Source organism: Vanacampus margaritifer, chromosome 8 (genome assembly GCF_051991255.1).
Source record: "Vanacampus margaritifer isolate UIUO_Vmar chromosome 8, RoL_Vmar_1.0, whole genome shotgun sequence".
NCBI classification, from domain to species: domain Eukaryota; kingdom Metazoa; phylum Chordata; class Actinopteri; order Syngnathiformes; family Syngnathidae; genus Vanacampus; species Vanacampus margaritifer.
The window spans coordinates 15,378,409-15,396,394 of NC_135439.1; the positions used below are offsets into that span (position 1 = coordinate 15,378,409).

Sequence of the window (17,986 nt, forward strand, 5' to 3'; positions counted from 1 at the left end):
AAATAGTTTTTATTATTATTATTATTATTTGCTCTTTGATTATATATATTTGGCCCCTATAAAATCACACTATGAATGCAAATAGCTAAGTAATCACCCTACTACTCTCTCACTACGTGTCCCAAAAATAAATCATAATGTTAAGGAAGCAATGGAATGGGGAAACAGAAGAAAAGCTGTCAGAAGGGAAGGTTTTTTATTCTTGTCCATCTCCAGTGATTGATATTCTTAGTTGCTAAATGGATATAAATCACAGAATAGGGAAAAAAAGATTCATCAAAATCAGTTAAATGTAAACAATATGGCTCTTCCCCTACGTCACATCAACATTCCAGGAAAAGGTTATTTTGGTAGGGTATTATTAGACACATATTAAATGTTAATATTTCAGAATTTATCATTAAAGTAACAGTATTACATACATTTCGTGAACGGGCGAATAAGAGGCATTACGTTCATGCACTTTGGTTATTTTATGAAGTTCCTTCCATTTACCTGGGTTACAACTGTCAGATCCGCCACATCAAACGTGGCGGACGCGCCGATGCGCAGCAACGGGTCAACACGATCAAGGTTGGTCTATACAGCCTGGGACGTCAAAGCGAGGAGTTACCGCTCAGAAACCATTCTAATTTTGATTGACCCCTTATTGCATATAGAAATGTAAATACCAGAATTTATTTGAACATGCAGTTGAGTATTTCCATAAAGGTACATTTATATATATTAGCCGTATTGATTTTATTTTGAAATTGATCACCGGAAGCTTATTTAGCTCATTACCATGACTTGACAATTTGCTAATGTCCACCATTAGCCGGAAAAATACACCTCCGGCTTTTAAAACACCGAAATGTCGGTATCTACATTAACCGTGAACGACTAAAAAGTGATTTGTGTTGGCGCTTATCTTTGTGTATCGTTGCCCGATCGGTTTGCTTTAAAACCATTACTTGTTAGCGTAGACGGACAGTGACAAGCGATGACTGCTGGGAGAAACAGCCCACATCCTGGGCCATGCCCACTGGCGCTCGCCATCTTACTGCTAGTTTTTACTGAGCGTTTGGTGGAAACAACCGCTGGATATGACCCCTATAAAGTGCTGGGTGTCAGCAGGAGTTCGAGCCAAGCCGAAGTCAAGAAGGCATATAAGAACCTTGCCAAAGAATGGTGAGTAATCCCTAGTTGTGTGGTACTAAATGACAGCTGTACTTGTTATTCCACCAACCAGTTCAACCTGGTCTGGATTTCTCATGTCCAATGTGTTTCCCCCCCCCCCCCCCCCCCTCAGGCATCCAGATAAGAATAAAGACTCCATTGCTGAAGATATGTTTATCAAGATTACAAAGTCATATGAGGTGTGTGGAAAATTGTGTTGCTTATTCTTGATTCTTGGGTCAACTGTCCCTACGAATCAAGACCTTTGTGTCATTCATATACAAGGGGTGTCAGAAAAGATGTATTTCAAATCCAAACTACAACCTTTCACCTTAAAAATAACCCATTTATTTTCACCATATGAATCCCTAAGGTATCAATGGAAACATCCACCCACATAACATGATGTAGCTCCATGAACCAGAAAGTAACCAGCTAGCTAACAAACAAAACCCATTTGCGCTCTACTGAATAACATTGTCATAATAATAACTTCATTGGTGCATAAGACTTTTGCATGCTAATGTACAAACCCAATTCCCAAAAAGTTGGGACACTATACAAATTGTGAATAAAAACTGAATGCAATTATGTGGAAGTGCCACATTTTAATATTTTATTCAGAATAGAACATAGAGAACAGGTAAAAGTTAAAACTGAGAAAATGTAACATTTTGAGAGACAACTATGTTGATTTTAAATTCCATGGTGTCAACAAATCAAAAAAGTTGTGACAAGGCCATTTTTACCACTGTGAGGCATCCCCTCTTCTTACAACAGTCTGCAAACGTCTGGGGATCGAGGAGACAAGTTTCTCAAGTTTAGAAATAGGAATGCTGTCCCATTCTTGTTTAACACGCGTCTCTCTAACTGTAACTGTCTTGGGCTTTCTTCGTTGCACCTTCCCCTTTAAGATGCGCCAAATGTGCTCTAGAAGTGGACTGCAGGCTGGCCATTTCAATACCCGGATCCTTTTCCTACGCAGCCATGATGTGGTAATTGGTGCTGCATGTGGTCTGGCATTATCGTGTTGAGAAATGCAACATCTTCTCTAAAAGTGATGATGCCTGGATGGGAGCATATGTTGTTCTCCAATCTGAATATACCTTTCTGCATTGACGATGCCTTTCCAGATGTGGAAGCTGCCCATGCCACACGCACTCATGCAACCCTATACCATCACAGATGCAGGCGTATAAACTGAGTGCTGATAACAACTTGGGTTGTGCTTGTCCTCTTTAGTCAGAATGATATAGTGCCCCCGTTTTCCACAAAGAACTTGGAATTGTGATTTGTCTGACCACAAAACAGGTTTCCACTTTGCCACACTCCATTTGAAATAACCCCTGGCCCAGAGAAACGCCTGCGCTTCTTGGTCTGCTTTAGAAATGGCTTCTTCTTTGTACTGTCGAGTCTTATCTGGCAACGGCGGTTGGCACGGTGGATTGTGTTCACCCACAATGTTTTCTGGAAGTATTGCTGAGCCCTTTCTGTGATTTCCCTTACTGTAAGCGTTCCTGTTTGCGGTGCAGTGCCGTTTAAGGGCCCGAAGATCATGGGCATCCATTATGATCTTTCGGCCTTGACCCTTACACACACAGATTGTTCCAGATTTTCTGAATCTTTGGATGATGTTATGCACTGTAGATGATGATTACTTCAACCTTTTTGCAATTCTTCGCTGGTAAACACCTTTCTAATATTTCTCCACTATCTTTCTGCACAACATTGGAGGAATTGGTGATTCTCTACCCATCTTCGCTTCTGAGAGACACTGCCACTCCGAGAAGCTCTTTTTATACTTGCCAATGGACCTCATTAGTGGTAGCTGGTCTTGCAGCTGTTTTTTTGTTTTCGTTTTTTTATAAGTGCAATTGACTTTTCCAGCCTCTTATTGCTACCTGTCCCAACTTCTTCTTTTTTTTTTTGATTTGTTGGCACCATGAAATTTCCAATCAACATATTTTTCCCTTAAAATTATACATTTTCTCAGTTAAAACTTTTGACCTCACATCTATGTTCTATTCTGAACAAAATATTGAAATTTGGCACTTCTACATAATTGCATTCAGGTTTTATTCACAATTTGTATAGTGTGCCAACTTTTGGGGAATTGGGTTTGTATAAAACATTGGAATAAAACAATGACTCCGGAAAAAACAAAAGCACAAACACATTGTACGCAACATCTGCCCTGTATCACGAAAATTCTATTTTTCTTTATGCTACACAAAAGGAGTATCTAACTAATTTGTTTTGCATACAGATTTTGTCTAATGAGGAGAGAAGGGCCAACTTTGACCGCTATGGGCAGGTAGATGAAAACCAACCCTTTGGCCAGGCACAGCATCAACATTTCCAGAACAACTTCTACTTTGATGAGTCTTTCTTTCATTTCTCCAGGTAATACATCTCCATATCTATTTGGGGTGCTGTGATCAGAGTTTAACATGCAGACTCTACTACCGATCAGATGGATTAGTTGAAAATGTTCTATTTATTTGTGTTGAGTGCTATTGGCTGTGTGATCTGAAAAAATGTAACCATAAAATCGCCTTCATTCATAGACCATGGGGGTTAATTAATTACAATTAGTTTTTTTAAAGTGTTTGTATTGTGTACTTAGACTGTACTTGTCTTGTGTCTTGTAGACCATTTTTCATCTTGTCCTTAAAAATGGTCAATATCATCTCTGTCTCCTCCAGGTCCAGAGACTTTGCAGACAGCAAGTACTTTCTTCATCACGCTCAGTTTAACAGCGATGTCCTTCCAGACAGCCACAAGAGGCCGTACCTCATCAAAGTGACCTCCGATTGGTGCTTTGCGTGCATCCACATAGAGCCTGTGTGGAAGGAAACTGTGCAGGAACTTGAGCCACTGGGTAAGGCTAATAATTCTGATGCCAGGACCAATTATTTTTGCTCTTCAACATGAACTTGATGTTTATACTTCTGCTCATTAGCATAACTTAAATTATAAATAGAGTTGCTATGATTAATCAAATTGGTCGTCAAGGCTATGTTCACACTGCAGGTCAATTCCGATTTTTTTTTTTTGGGGGGGGGGGTCATATGCAACATGATTATTATTATTTTTTTCCCATGCAATGTAAACAGACATAGTAACATATCACCTACATGACCTACCATTGCTAGTTAGAACATATTGGAATGAGAAAAAGGTTATACACTCGGCCGCCAGTTACTTTCAATCGCTTTTTTGAACTTATGGTAAAAAAAACATTTACTAAGCACATTAAAACAGTCTGTGGCTCTCCTGTGTGAGATAATGCTGCATTTCTTTGTACTTTTCCACTAGGTGTGGGCATCGGCATTGTGGACCTGGGTTATGAGCGTCGTCTGGCCAATCAGTTGGGAGCTCACCGCGCTCCCTCCATCATCGGACTAGTGAACGGCAGAGTGACCTTCTTCCATCAGGCCATCGTCCGAGAACACCTGCGACAGTTCATTGAGGACCTTCTTCCCCAAAATTTGGTGGAAAAGGTGAAAAAACACAGATACGGAGAAATTCCTCTTAGGGTTGCAAAAGGGTGATAAATGTCTGATTATGTGTCGGAAATTCAGCTGAGGTGTTTTGGAACTATTCCCAAATTGGACAAAAAGAATTAATTTTTACAAAATGAACTTTTTACTTTAGTATACATGTTCATAGTACTAGTACTTTAATTCTGTTTTTTCACAGCTTTAATCGATAATTAAATAAATCTCTCCATCTAAAACAAAAGCTAATCATGTCAATCCTTTGTTTATACTGTAATCCTAGTGATTAAACCTAAAAGTATATAAAACTAATAATAAAGAAAGCGTGATATAAACCTAAGTGTAAGTGTTGCTTTGGTTTTTTAATTTTCATAATTCTCTTAAAATCATATGGGCAGAATCCTCGTACCTTCAAAATCATTAAAATTGCATCCTCAAAGCGAGCAAGCCATTTTTACTACTTTAGATTGCTAAATAATTTGTAAAAAATAAAATAAAATAAATAACTGCCAAACGTGGAGTTTTCCAATAGTATAGATTTGTGGAAAAAAATACGCAATTTACAAAATTGTAACATTGGAGGTTCCTGCTTGATGCCTGCTACACTTTATATTCCCTAAAATTCTCCCAGTTTTGCACCATACTTATTTTTTTTGTCAGGTTTATTGGCTCCAAAAAACTCAAATTCAATGCATCAATTGTGAACTGTACAAATACGTTACAGGATTTTGAGATATTTGTTTATTCCCCAGATCACCGATGACAACTACCAGAAATTTCTGGACAGCTGGCATGTTGAAAATAAGCCCAATGTTCTTTTGTTTGACCAAGACTTCAATGTTCCCATTGTCTACAAGGTAAGGCTTGTTTTCAGGTCAACTTTGTAGTAGCAATACTCCAGTATACCTTCTTGTGTTAGAAGTACTTCAGCGCCAATTATTTGAAAACTTGTTCTCCACCCGTATCAAAATGTATCCAAATGAAAGTGCTTTCCTCCTTGTGCTCTTCAGTTAACAGCATTTGCCTTCAGAGACTATGTTCATTTTGGTTACGTAGACCAGGGCGACACACACAACATTGAGCTCCTGCGCCAGTTCAACCTAAACTCGAACTTCCCCATCATGCTGCTTTTTAAAGAGGACATCAAAAATCCAGTGGACATCATCCAGGTATTTTCCACACACGCAGAGCCATGATGGATTCAAAATTCACAAATGGACTCTTTAGGTATAGAATGAGATAATACACTAATCACTTAGGATTTTGTGGTACATTTTAATATAAATCCAATCCTCACAATTGTGAGGCTATTCACAGACAAACTGCAAGTTACAGATAGGCATTCCGCTGTTCAGCTCGTTGTTAGAGAACAGCACGTATAAAAAGTACTGAAACATTGAACCGTTGGACAAGAGTATTCAAAAGTTTGAAGAAGGTCAAATTAAAGTTCACATGACTTTTTTGTGAGTAGTGAATAATCTTTTTCCTTTCATTTGCCTTACCCTCCGTCTTTTATGTTGCAGGCTAGAGGACTGAATTGGAAGATCATGGATGTGTTTGTCTCCAACAACAAGTTCCTGCAGGTTCCCAGACTGGTCAACCAGCAGCTGTTTGATGAGCTGTGTCCTGTCAAGCAGTTTCACAGACGAAGGAAGTAAGACAACCCAAATATTTAGTTTGAATTCCCACATAAAGAAAGTGAATGAAATGAGACCATTGTTTTGCAGGTATTGCGTGCTGCTGATCACCAACGACGACCAAGCTTTTGTTCCCCGAAATAAGGCCTTCCTAGACTTTGCCACATTCAACACGAAGGACGTGCTACGATTCGTGTACGTCTACCAACATCGGCAGCAGCCTCTGTGCCAGGCTCTGCTTCCCAACCAGGCTGTAGTCTCCCCCCAGGTCAGTGGCATACATGACATTTACATACTCTATTTTTGTGTGGTAAATGCATGTTATTTAACTCATTCACTGCCATTGACGGCTATAAATGTCAAAAATTCATTTGAACTATTTCTATTCGGTTTCTATTTTTTTACCCACTTTTGTTAACAAGAGTATGAAAACCTAGAGAAAAATATTAATTACAATTAAAAAATGTAATCGCCTGACGAGATGATTATTAAAAATTAGGGGCGTCAGGCGATTACATTTTTTTTAATCGTAAGTAATCGCATGACTTCAATAGTTAACTCAAGATTTATCACAAAATTTTATGTGTTCTAAATGTACAATAAAAAAAATCGAGGTTTTCATACTCTTGTTAACAAAAGTAGAAAAAAATGTTAAACTAATAGAAATAGTTTACAACAGTCAATGGCAGTGAATGAGTTAACAACATTAATACAAAACCTTCAAAACTGACACCGCGTGAGAAACGTTTCATAATAAGTGCAGCACAATATTCATTCGAAATGTGTGCTTTTCAGGTGGTTATTCTTGAGAGACGGAGCCCGGCTGGCAAGGTGTTTTACCGCTCTGTGATTGGCGGGTGGAATGGCAGCGAAGAAGACAAGTACCGCCTCCTTGAGCATCTGGAGCTTGTTCAGAAGGACCCCACCTATCTGACCTCGGACGCCACCTTACCAGAGCTCAACAATGAGATGGCCCCTGTAAGATACGGCACACACACAGCGGAGCGGCTTTCCTCAACTCTTTTAAATATTCTCTGTTTTCAGATGTTCCTGATTGAGTGGCTGAATGCTGCTTGTGATTATGTCCATCAAATTTACGATGACCTTCTCTACTCAAATTGGTGAGACTATATTTTTGTTTCATAAAGTCGTTATAAATGAGGCAGAAAGAAACATCTAAATGTGATGTTTCTTCTTTCAAGGCGAGAGATGATGCCCATCCTGTCATTGATCTTCTCAGCTCTTTTCATTCTTTTCGGGACAGTCATTATTCAGGCCTTCAGGTGAGAGACGAAGGCTTCTCTGATACAGTTTACCTGCTGAGTAAAGGAGAACTATTTATGTTAACATGGAGGATTCCTGTTTCTGTTCTGTTGATTATTATTATTATTTTTTTTTTAGTGAACCAGGTGAGAGCAAACCCCGGAAACCAGCACCAAAGGAACAACCTCAAACCGATGATGATGCGTCAAGTCGATCCACTACATCAAGGTAACCGTGGTTACATAGACATAGACGGGGCGAGATAGACTCATCTACAAGGTGTGTTTTCTACTCAGTCAATCTACAGTACTTTTTAAAAGCTTCACTGCACCTCACAAGTCTTCCTTGCCAAATAATGCCTCTCTAGTTTACTGTAAAACACGTCATTTTCTCTTGTCCCCATGCAGCCGCCCACCCAAGAAGGATTTTGTGGAGGTTACAGAGCTGACTGATGTAACGTACACCAGCAACTTGGTCAAGCTGCGGCCGGGCCACATCAATGTTGTTCTGGTGCTCACCAATGCCTCGAAGAACGCCTTGTTGCGCAAATTTGCCAAGGAGGTCTTTTCTTTCTCTGGGTAAGCGTCAGTACTTTTTCTGTGCTGCTCAGGAATAGCACTATAAGCATTGTTGTCAACACATTTGTTAGTTTAGGCATTAATGTATTACGTTTACTATTGATTTCTACTATTATCAAATGAATACCTATTTGACCAGGGTTCGTCAAACGCATTTTCATTGTGGCCCACATTGTATTTATGGTTTCCCAGGACTGTATTGACTGTGAAAATATAATCGCCTAATTACAGTAAATCCCTTTATTTTTTGTTGTATACTGACGACATTTGGGTTTCAGATCAAAAGATGAATTGAGACAAAAGGTCAAAATTCCAGATTTTATGTCAAGGTCACATTTGGATGTGTTAAACAAGTCAGGACAGAGCACCTTTTCGCATTCTTCATTTTGAATGTGCTTTTCCAGGCCTTGACTGCATCCTCTTTCAGTTGTTGTTTGTTTCTATGGGTTTCTCCCTTCAATTTCCTCTTCAGGATGTAAAATGCATACTCTATGGGTTTAAGGTCCAATGATTGACTTGGAATGTCTAAGACCTTCCACTTTTTGATGGAATTGAAATGAATTTGAATTTGTTAGACTGCAGTGTGGTCTAATTCTTGCGAACTAAAGCTAAACTTTTGCTTTGCTAGATTTTCATTTGTGTATACTTATTACATGAATTTGTCAGAAAATTCTAGTTTTTGTGTACACATCGGTAAGATACCTTTTGTGGTATAACATGCCATGGAAAATACTGATTCTGAAAGGAAAGTATTTTGAGCACTGCATTTTTCCACCTTTGGGATATTAGGAGATATCCATTTAAGCCTAGATGTTCATCATAGATTGTAATTTGTATTTGAATGTGTTTAATTGCCATTTGAAACTTTCTGCCACCACAGGACTCAGACTATCCACTTCTCTTTCCTCAACGCTGACAAGCATCACCACTGGATGCCCTCACTCCTCCGCTCGTGCTCAGACACATCACGCAGCGCAAGTCATTCCGACGAGGATGAGGACTCATCAGACTACTCCGGCCACGTATTGGCCCTGAACGGCTACAAGAAATACTTCTGCCACTTCAGACCTGTCTTCACTGGGGACGATCTGACCGATGCGTCGTCGGTCTCTGCGTCATCATTCTCCTCTGAGAGCAGGAGAAAATCCCGATCCAGGTCTCGGTCTAGCTCAGACTCTCGATCCCGATCCCATTCCAGAGAGGATGGGGCTAGGTCCAAGAGAGGTTCCAGTAGGGCCACGAGCATAGAGGTGCACCACAAGCTTGACCGCCTGGGACTGTGGATGGAAAGGTTAATGGAGGGTACTCTGCCTAGATGGCACGTGCCTTCCTGGCCTTCCCTCCATGCCGCCGAGTGTATCCCCACGGAGAACTGAGGCCGACGTCACCAAGGTAGTGCTCACCCTTTGTGTTCTTGCTTTCTTTTTAAGTCAACTGCAGAACGGTCTGCTGTTTGGGATTATTATTTAAAAGGTTTGTTTGTGCCGCTCCAAAGCTGGCGCGGTGGTCGTTTGTAAGTTTCCAGAATTTGTGATGCTTCTATTTTTAGTAGCTCAATGAAGACCCATAAGTTTTGTTTTGAGCAGGGGGAGGGGGGCGCACCAGACACAATAAATGAATTATCCAATCACTAAATAGTATAATAAGAAAACCTTTTACTATGGTATGAGCATTTATTCCATATCAGACTAGTGCGCTCTTTGTCTTCACTAGTAAGATGAGAGCACTAGTGGGATGACTAGGGCACACTAGCAGAACAGCTACGTGTTACTCGTGAGGCACAACTGTGCGCAAGTTGACAACTGCATTCTACTGGTACTACTAGTGATCTAAAATTCTACCAGTTAACATCTAGCTTTCACTAGTGCGTCCTAGTTGTTCTACTTATGTGCAGGAATGTCAAAAAGTGGTACCATATCATTCCATAGTTCTAAATTAACTTTTTTGATCACCTACCACCTTAAAAAAATACTTTGCTCTCCAAGTACCACCATCTTGACCAGCAGTAAAATACAGTAGCATGGTAGGACCAAGTGTTCATTAAAAAAAAAAAGAGGCTTTTATTCCTAAATATTATATTCAATATTATTGTAATATTATGCACAGTTAGAACATTAACTCTGCCCTTAAAGGAAAGTCACCCCCCCCCCCCCCCTTCCCAAAATAAATAAATAAATACATTCTTAACAATGATATGTACTAAGTAGCACCACTAGTCTAAATACGGTATTCTGGTTAATATTGCGTTGCAATATGAGTAGAGCAGCAAAATCCATCAGTTTTTATCAATATCAGGAGACGGCCATTTTGCCTCTTGCTGTGGAGTGGAAATGACATCACAGTTGCTCAGGTCTCAGGTAACGACCAATCACAGCTCAGCTTCCGAAAATAGGTGCGCTGTGATTAGTCATTGCCTGAGCCCTGAGCAACTGTGATGTCATCTTCAGTCGACAGCAAGTGGCAAAATAGCCGCCCACCTGAGATGGATAAAGATGGCTGGAATTTGCTTCATAGCTCATAATCCACAAATGTAAAATTAATTAGAATGTCAATGTGTCTGGATTAGCGAGGTCACATATTATTGTCAATAAATGTTTAAGATTGAATAAACTAAAAGGAAATTAAATAACTGTACTTAACAAATTGAGTAGTAGATCAAAAACATTTAAGACACTGTGACATCATGCAAAGTTTGAATATTTAATTCAGTGATCCTACCGGACCACTAGAGTTTGCCCATGTAACACACTTTGAGAATCACTGCGGTAGTAAAACACAACAGTAGGGGAAAAGGTGACTAGTAGGACAGTCATTCTACTATTGCATTCAATTGTTATACTTGTGAGGACAAAGAGTGTACCAGTATGATATTAAATAAATGCTCAAACGGCTTGCCGTGTACCACCAGATGTGATGTGTGATAGCCATCGCATGCTTAACCGAGTATGTTAATAAACTGTGGTTAAACATGTTTGAAGGCAAATTCAAAATCAGATCTGCATGACACCTATTCATGAGTGAACCAGAGGCAGGCACTGCCTATAGAAATAATTACACTGTAATTAACATTTTGAAGCTTGAACCTTAAAACCAGTCAATCTTTGACTTTATTTGAAATGCATGAACTATGGTGGTCATCTACCGCGAATAAGCATTTAGTGAGCTTGCACTGACAACATGTAGTTTCATCATCATCTTTTTAAATCATGAAAAAATGATTTGCTGCTGAAGAAATAATAATAATAGCCTTTTAGGGCATTTGACAAGATCCAAAAAGTTTGAAAAGTTTATTTATTAAAGTATGTACGTATTGTTTTGATATGTCATTTTATTTTCCATTGAACTAATAAATGAATGTTTTAATATACAGTACTTGATTCTGTGTTTTTATTAATACAATACTAATTACAACATTGAAGTACTTGTGAAACAATTTATAGAAAGGAATTAACACAAGAGCATACCTTTACCATAAATACATCAACTACAATAAAATGCAAGGACACTTGTGGAAAGGCAGTTTAAGTTACAGTAAATTGCATTCTCAGTGCTCATTGGAGTTGTCCAGTACTTTTTTCATGTCCAGGTCTTCAGGCCCGAATGAGGCTGGCAGCAGCTGGTTGACGCTCATCTTCACGTACGACCCATCAGGCTTTGACAGGTAAACGTCCCAGCTGGGCCCGAACTGAGAAACGAATGATGTAATACATTTAAGTGGTATTATATGTGCTATATACGCTATCATGCACCCGCTACAAAAATCAAGTACAGTCATTTGTGGGCTACTCTTTTCACTTGCATTAGACTCTGCGGCTAATACAAAGGTGCGGTTTATCCATCAGATCACAAGGGGGCGCACTATAAAGGAAGCGCAAGAGCGTCAGGCAGAGCAAAACAAACCAAGTGAGCCCAAATACAGTAGGATAGGATAATTTGCACCCTCATTATGGAAAAGAAAGTAGCGGGAACCCGGTGCAGTAACATTAAAACACCTGCGGCTTACAGTCGGGTGCAGCTTATATGTGTAACAAACTAGAGTATTCCCCAATGGTGCGGCTTATAGACAGGTGCGCCTTGTAGTCCAGAAATTACTGTACATGACCTGTATCATACACTATATGGCCCCATAAATAATGTTTTTAAAAATGCTCTGTTTTGATAGACCCAATCTGGGAGATTTTGTTTAGAAAAACAATTAACAGCTAAATAGAGTTCTGTACGTACCTCTCTCATGAACTGCCTGCAGCCGCCGCATGGAGAGATAAACTGGTCACTCAAGTCACTACAAAAACAGAAAAGAAGCAAGAGTCATACAAGAAAACATCAGGTTCACGGCCCAGGCTTAGGTGAGTCTGTTATAACCTCACTTGTTTGTTCAACTGTCTGTGTTTGGCGGGGTCACAAACTGAACCCTGCGAACTGACTCGTGCTTTTAAACAAAGCAGCGGTGATGCTGCATGCTTGTGCGATCATGGATCAGTTCCTCCTCCTCCCGCCCCCAGTTAATTAATAGTCATTGTTAATCCTACCTGGCAATTGCAATGGCCTTAAATGCAGTGTAGCCCTCAGACACTGCTTTTGAAATGGCATTCCTCTCAGCGCATACTCCCAGGTTGTAACATGCATTCTCCACGTTGCATCCTGCGTGGGAAACATGTACAGTATAGTGATCGGCGTTAATGATCAATCCAATCTTAGATTGCAAAAGGTAAAATCTAACCAAGATCAACACTATCTTTGCATTTCCAAAATAAAAATAAAACATCTTGCTTGACTTACCAACTACATCCTATTTAACGAGTTATATGACACTTCTCAGAGAGTTGAAGTGTCCAAGAGTTTAATAGATTTATTCTAAAGCTATTTTCTCAATTTTAGATTAAGATTAAGTTTAGGTTAATTAATTTGTAAAAATAACAGACCGCAAATACATTTTTAAAATAAACTATTACAGAAAATTTAATTGCTTTAAACATGTTTTGAATGTATAACCTATTATTAAGTTGTCAATTTGTTGAGTAAGTTTATCTTAAAATTAGAAATAGCATAATTCTTTAAGTGTAAATAGTACACAAGTTTTAAGGCAACTGTGAGTTCCTTTTTTTTCTTCAAACATGATTTCATTAGTTATATTCTTGTTTTTAAGTCAATTTTTGCAGTGTACCAATATGTACAGTAAGTCTGTAATATCATAGTTGTAATCGACCGCCCATCTCAATTGTCCTTAACTATTTAAACAAATACACTTCTTCCCTCAAATTGACCATTCAGAAAAAAAACATTTGGTACCATGCCGTAAAGTGTGTTTGGGAATCAAACAGCCTTTGCACTCTCAGCTTTTCGACATCCCCCCGTCAGCCCCCGCCTTCCCCAAATATTTTGCCAAGCACACAACAAATGAATAGCTAAAAGCTTTGCACAGGCCAACAACACAAACTGAACTGTTGATAATGACTGAAAATCCCTGACAGCTGCCTTTGCTGTTGAGATGACAAAAAAAAAGGCCACCGCGGTTCAAAGGAATGTTTATCCACTTTGATAAAAAATGTGTATGCGTATGAGGTAAATGCATTTTATTCAAGTTCATTTTGCTTTAATTGCTACTCTGTCATTATAATAATACTCATAGTAATATTGATAAAAAACAGCTAAATAAATAAAAATACTACTACTATTAATACTGATTTATACTGTGCTTTTTCAAGGCAACACACTAAAAAAAGGACACAATTTGTGGTCGCACATGATTAAAATGTAGTAAAATAATTTCCCCTCTTTTCCTTAAAAATAATCAATATACATTTTTTTAATACATTATATTCATGCACAATCTTCGAATTAACTAAATTCTTTTTTTCCCGGTGTATTGTTGTTAAAGGGCTCCTTGCTATATAACAGAGTCACATTATGTCATAATAACAGCAAAACAGGAAGAAACACAAATTACTCAATGTTCTGTTCTATGACCTCCCCCTACCTTGACCCCCTCCTCTCCACCCATTCCCTGGAAAACACACCCATGGCTGGTTATTGATTAATTAAAGTGGTCTGTGAGCATGCCTTTTTTATTTCCACATTTTTTCTGATTGTCTTACAAATCACATGACGATATCATATGGTTATGTAACAATGAGAATTCCCTCAAATTGTACCAACCTCTTCCCAAAAATAACAGACAAAATAAATATAAACAACAATCAATTCAATTCATATCTAGAATTGGCTTTAATCAAGTACACTACCTGTAAACAAGCAGTTGTCAACAGTCAAGAGCGCCGCTCCGACTCTGAATTTGCTGTAAGGGCAGTACGCTCGCTTCTTTGCCTCCTGTGAGTGGTGGATCAGCTTTTTCACCGTTTCCTTGTTCAAATGTCTCGAACCCATACCCTCAGTGTGCACCAGCTCCCCTGTGTATTTGACTTGGTCCATTCTCGATCTTCTTGAGTCAGAGCTAGCGAGTCCAATTGGTGTTTGGGGGCCAGGTTTTAAATGTGAATGAAAAAGCGGCACGTGGGAATGGGGAGAGGGTCAGCCACAGCCAATCACCTGCTGGGATGTCAGCAATCCATGAGCAACATGTGTTAGGACTCACTGTTAGTGTTTGGTTGGTTGTTTTTTTTTTTTTTATGTGTATGAATATTTGTTGAAGTTTTGTGACGTTTAAGTTAATTGCTGGCGTCGGGGCAAAACCTCATAAGTCACAATTTGGTAAATGTAATTTATTTATTTTTATCTATATTGTTGGTCAGTCTGCACATGTGGGTGTTATGTTTACAAATTATTGACCAATGTAAAGTGTTTAAAATGGCTTGCTCTCTTTGATGATGTAATGATAATGGTTGAACAAACATGCCGTGACGATTTTGGAGATACAGGGTTTGGGCCCAACACCAGCTATATACTGTACATTAACATACTAAGTTGATTATTTAATTATAATTACATTAATTAACTAACAATTTAATTATAATTAAATTAATTATGAACAATAGTGGTACATGCACCTTTGACAAAGTGCTCGTTTGATTCCTGATCAGTGCCCCAATACCCAGACCTAAAAAAAAAAGTGTGTATGTAATGCAAATAGCCTGGAAGCGAGGGTCTAGCGTTTCCAAAAGATTAGCCCAGCTCAGCTTCTAGTACACTGTAGCAAATGTACAGTCGTATACTGCAGCTAATACATTAGCGCAAGGAGGTCATGTTTCTTCAGATTAGCTTCATTACACAAGGTAATAGACAGTGTCGTTCAAGGTGGCAGAAATCCATTTGTAGTTTAGCCGGGGTCATAACGCCTCAAACTTTGTGTCCGTGCATCCATTTTCTATCATGCTTGTCCTCATTTGGGACTTTGTTCGAGCTGAAGCCAATTTCCAGCTGATTTACTCTCTTTAAGTTCTGCCTCTTTATGTGCCACTGTTCTTGAATTCATTAAACAAAGACTTTGCATTCTTCCTACTTGAAAGCTCTGATGGTGTAAAATCTTATTTGTGTTTCCCATTTGATTAATATAACACATTAAGTTTTTTAGATATAGTAAAAAAATAACGTTGTAATGAATTTATACAACGCTGTAAAACTGTATAATATATCACTTTTGATTGTTGTTGTTGTTTTACACAGCCAAAGAGACTTTGTGCTAGTAAAGTCGTAGGTTAATTTATACATGCTCCTTTTGTCCTTGTGTGGGCTGTGCATGCGTCATACACGTGCCATTGATTCTAATTTATTTTACAATGCCACTCTTATCAATCATACAGGCAAAAGATTCATATAAAAACTTCCCTATTTGAAATTAAATATTAACTACAGCATTTGGCAGCAACATTAATCAACAGAATGGCACAGATTGTCTTTCCAGGTCTCATCACTGCTTTATGTAAATAAATGCAGTGAGTAAGAGCTGTGTCTCAATATTTTTGTCCATAATTTCAATATCTATTCCGGAGAGGGCACTGTGTGGAAAATGACTTGGCAGTATTAATTCCTATGATGAACACAGATGGTTCCCACAGATGTCTAAAACCAAACATTCTGTCTAGGAAAACACCAACATGCTGCCGCTTGATCATTATGCAAATGAAAACTGGATGCAGTCTAGTCAGTTGACCTTGAGCGTGTACGTGTTTGTGTGTGCATGCATGCATGATTTACATAGTCTCAATGGCTTCAACACAGTAAATGTTCTTTAACACCTCTCTTTTCATGGTGGGTAACAAATAATGATGCTAGTAGCTATGTGTGCGCGTGTAAAGGGTATTTTTTGAGATTGAATATTGTAGAGTGTGAAACGGGAGAGAAATTTTGCAGCGTCACAATTTATAACAGTTGCTTTAGAAGTATTGGCTACAAAATTCAACTGCTTTGTGTGACCACAGTTTTCAAAGTAGCGTCAAATGATGGTGAGAGGTTCAAAAGTAAGATTTTAAACTGAGGTTAAGGTTTCAAAGTAGGGTTTCATAGATGGGGCGCAATTTATAATTTACTTATTGGTTTGAAAAAATCAACTACCAAAATCGAAATTTGTGACTTTAGTTTCCAAAGTAGGGTGTCAAATCAGGATTTTAAACTATGGTTAAGGTTTCAAATTGGGCTTTCAAACCAGAGTAAAAGTTTTTAATTAGGTTTAGTCTTTTAAATGAGGTGTAGGGTTTCAAAGTAGGTTTTCTGAGTAAGAATGGAGTTTAAAAGAATGGCCACAATTTCTAATAGTGGCTATAAAATTACGGTTTAAAAAAATTCAACTCTCAAAATGTGTGCCCTCATTTTTCAAAGTAGGGTTTTACTGGGGTTAGCGTTTCAAAGCAGGGTCCCAATTTATAACAGTACTGTAGTTATGAAATGATTGGTTAAAAGAAATCAACTGTCAAAATGTGTGACCTCAGTTGTCAACGTAGGGTTATAATTGGGGTTTAAACTATGATTAAAGGTTCAAAAGTAGGGATTAAATTAGGTAACGCAGGGTTTTTAACTAGAATTTGGGTTTCAAAGTAGCCAATTGGATTCTTCACAGTCTGTCTCATTTAAAACCTGGGGTACTGCATAGAGTGAAACTAGTGAGAAAATTCACTCAATTCATTAATTTTGATTTTTTCTGAAAATGGGAGCAAGTTTAAACATGGACTGTCAATGTTGCTTATTTACGTCGGGAGAAGTAAAGCCACCGGAGGTGCATTGGCGTCCATCTTATGTTGCCACTTTCTCAGTGATCATAGCTCGAATACATTGATTTCCCCGTGAAGTTATTTTTTTCTGTCTTCACGGAAAAAATACCATGTGGTGTATGATTAGACCAATAAGTCTGGGAGAAGCTCTACATGCACATTTGATCTCTAAGGATGCTATTATAAATGCTTATTTTTTAAAGTTTCACCTGTATGCATGATCTGTCCCAGGGAGGGAAGGTCTGTCTGCAACTTGTCAATGTCAATTTTATCCGTAGAGCACATTCTATATGGAAAGTACTATATAAACACAATGTGCTTCGACATAAAAAGCTAAATGTCTATCAGTAAAAAAAAAATGCATATTTAAAAAACAATATGCAAACAAACAACTTAAAAGCTGTTAAAGATGTTGTATTCTTTCTTAATAGATTTCCAAAGGATCACTGTGATGTTCCACCAGTTAACAAATTGTCTATATTTCTTGAGTCAGTTGTGACATATACCGCAGGATATGGAATGGATCTTTGTCATCGCACATGCACTGAAGTAGCCTACGGAGCAACAAAACTGACTTAACACAACCCATCCAAGAAACATGAAAAGCAATGACCAACAGAGAGAGACATTTAAGCAATTTAATTATATTTGCACAACAATTATAGGAGACACATTGTGAAAGGTAGCTT

General features: G+C 38.4%; 2 protein-coding genes across 2 annotated transcripts; one reads left to right on the plus strand and one right to left on the minus strand.

Annotated features, from left to right (window-relative positions):
• Positions 1–756: 756 nt before the first annotated feature.
• LOC144056616 (dnaJ homolog subfamily C member 16-like) lies at positions 757–11,505 on the plus strand. Its single transcript, XM_077573574.1, has 15 exons — positions 757–1,170; positions 1,292–1,358; positions 3,425–3,561; positions 3,864–4,039; positions 4,477–4,661; positions 5,411–5,515; positions 5,669–5,827; positions 6,182–6,312; positions 6,386–6,563; positions 7,091–7,273; positions 7,340–7,416; positions 7,498–7,578; positions 7,697–7,786; positions 7,966–8,136; positions 9,017–11,505. The coding sequence occupies exons 1-15, from the start codon at positions 983–985 to the stop codon at positions 9,510–9,512; spliced, it is 2,424 nt and encodes an 807-aa protein (XP_077429700.1). The 5' UTR covers positions 757–982; the 3' UTR covers positions 9,513–11,505.
• Positions 11,410–14,625, minus strand: cdab (cytidine deaminase b). Its single transcript, XM_077573575.1, has 4 exons — positions 14,379–14,625; positions 12,666–12,777; positions 12,361–12,418; positions 11,410–11,821 (listed from the first exon to the last, which is right to left on the minus strand). Exons 1-4 carry the CDS (start codon positions 14,563–14,565, stop codon positions 11,681–11,683), a joined length of 498 nt encoding a protein of 165 aa, XP_077429701.1. The 5' UTR covers positions 14,566–14,625; the 3' UTR covers positions 11,410–11,680.
• Between the last annotated feature and the right edge of the window lie 3,361 nt (positions 14,626–17,986).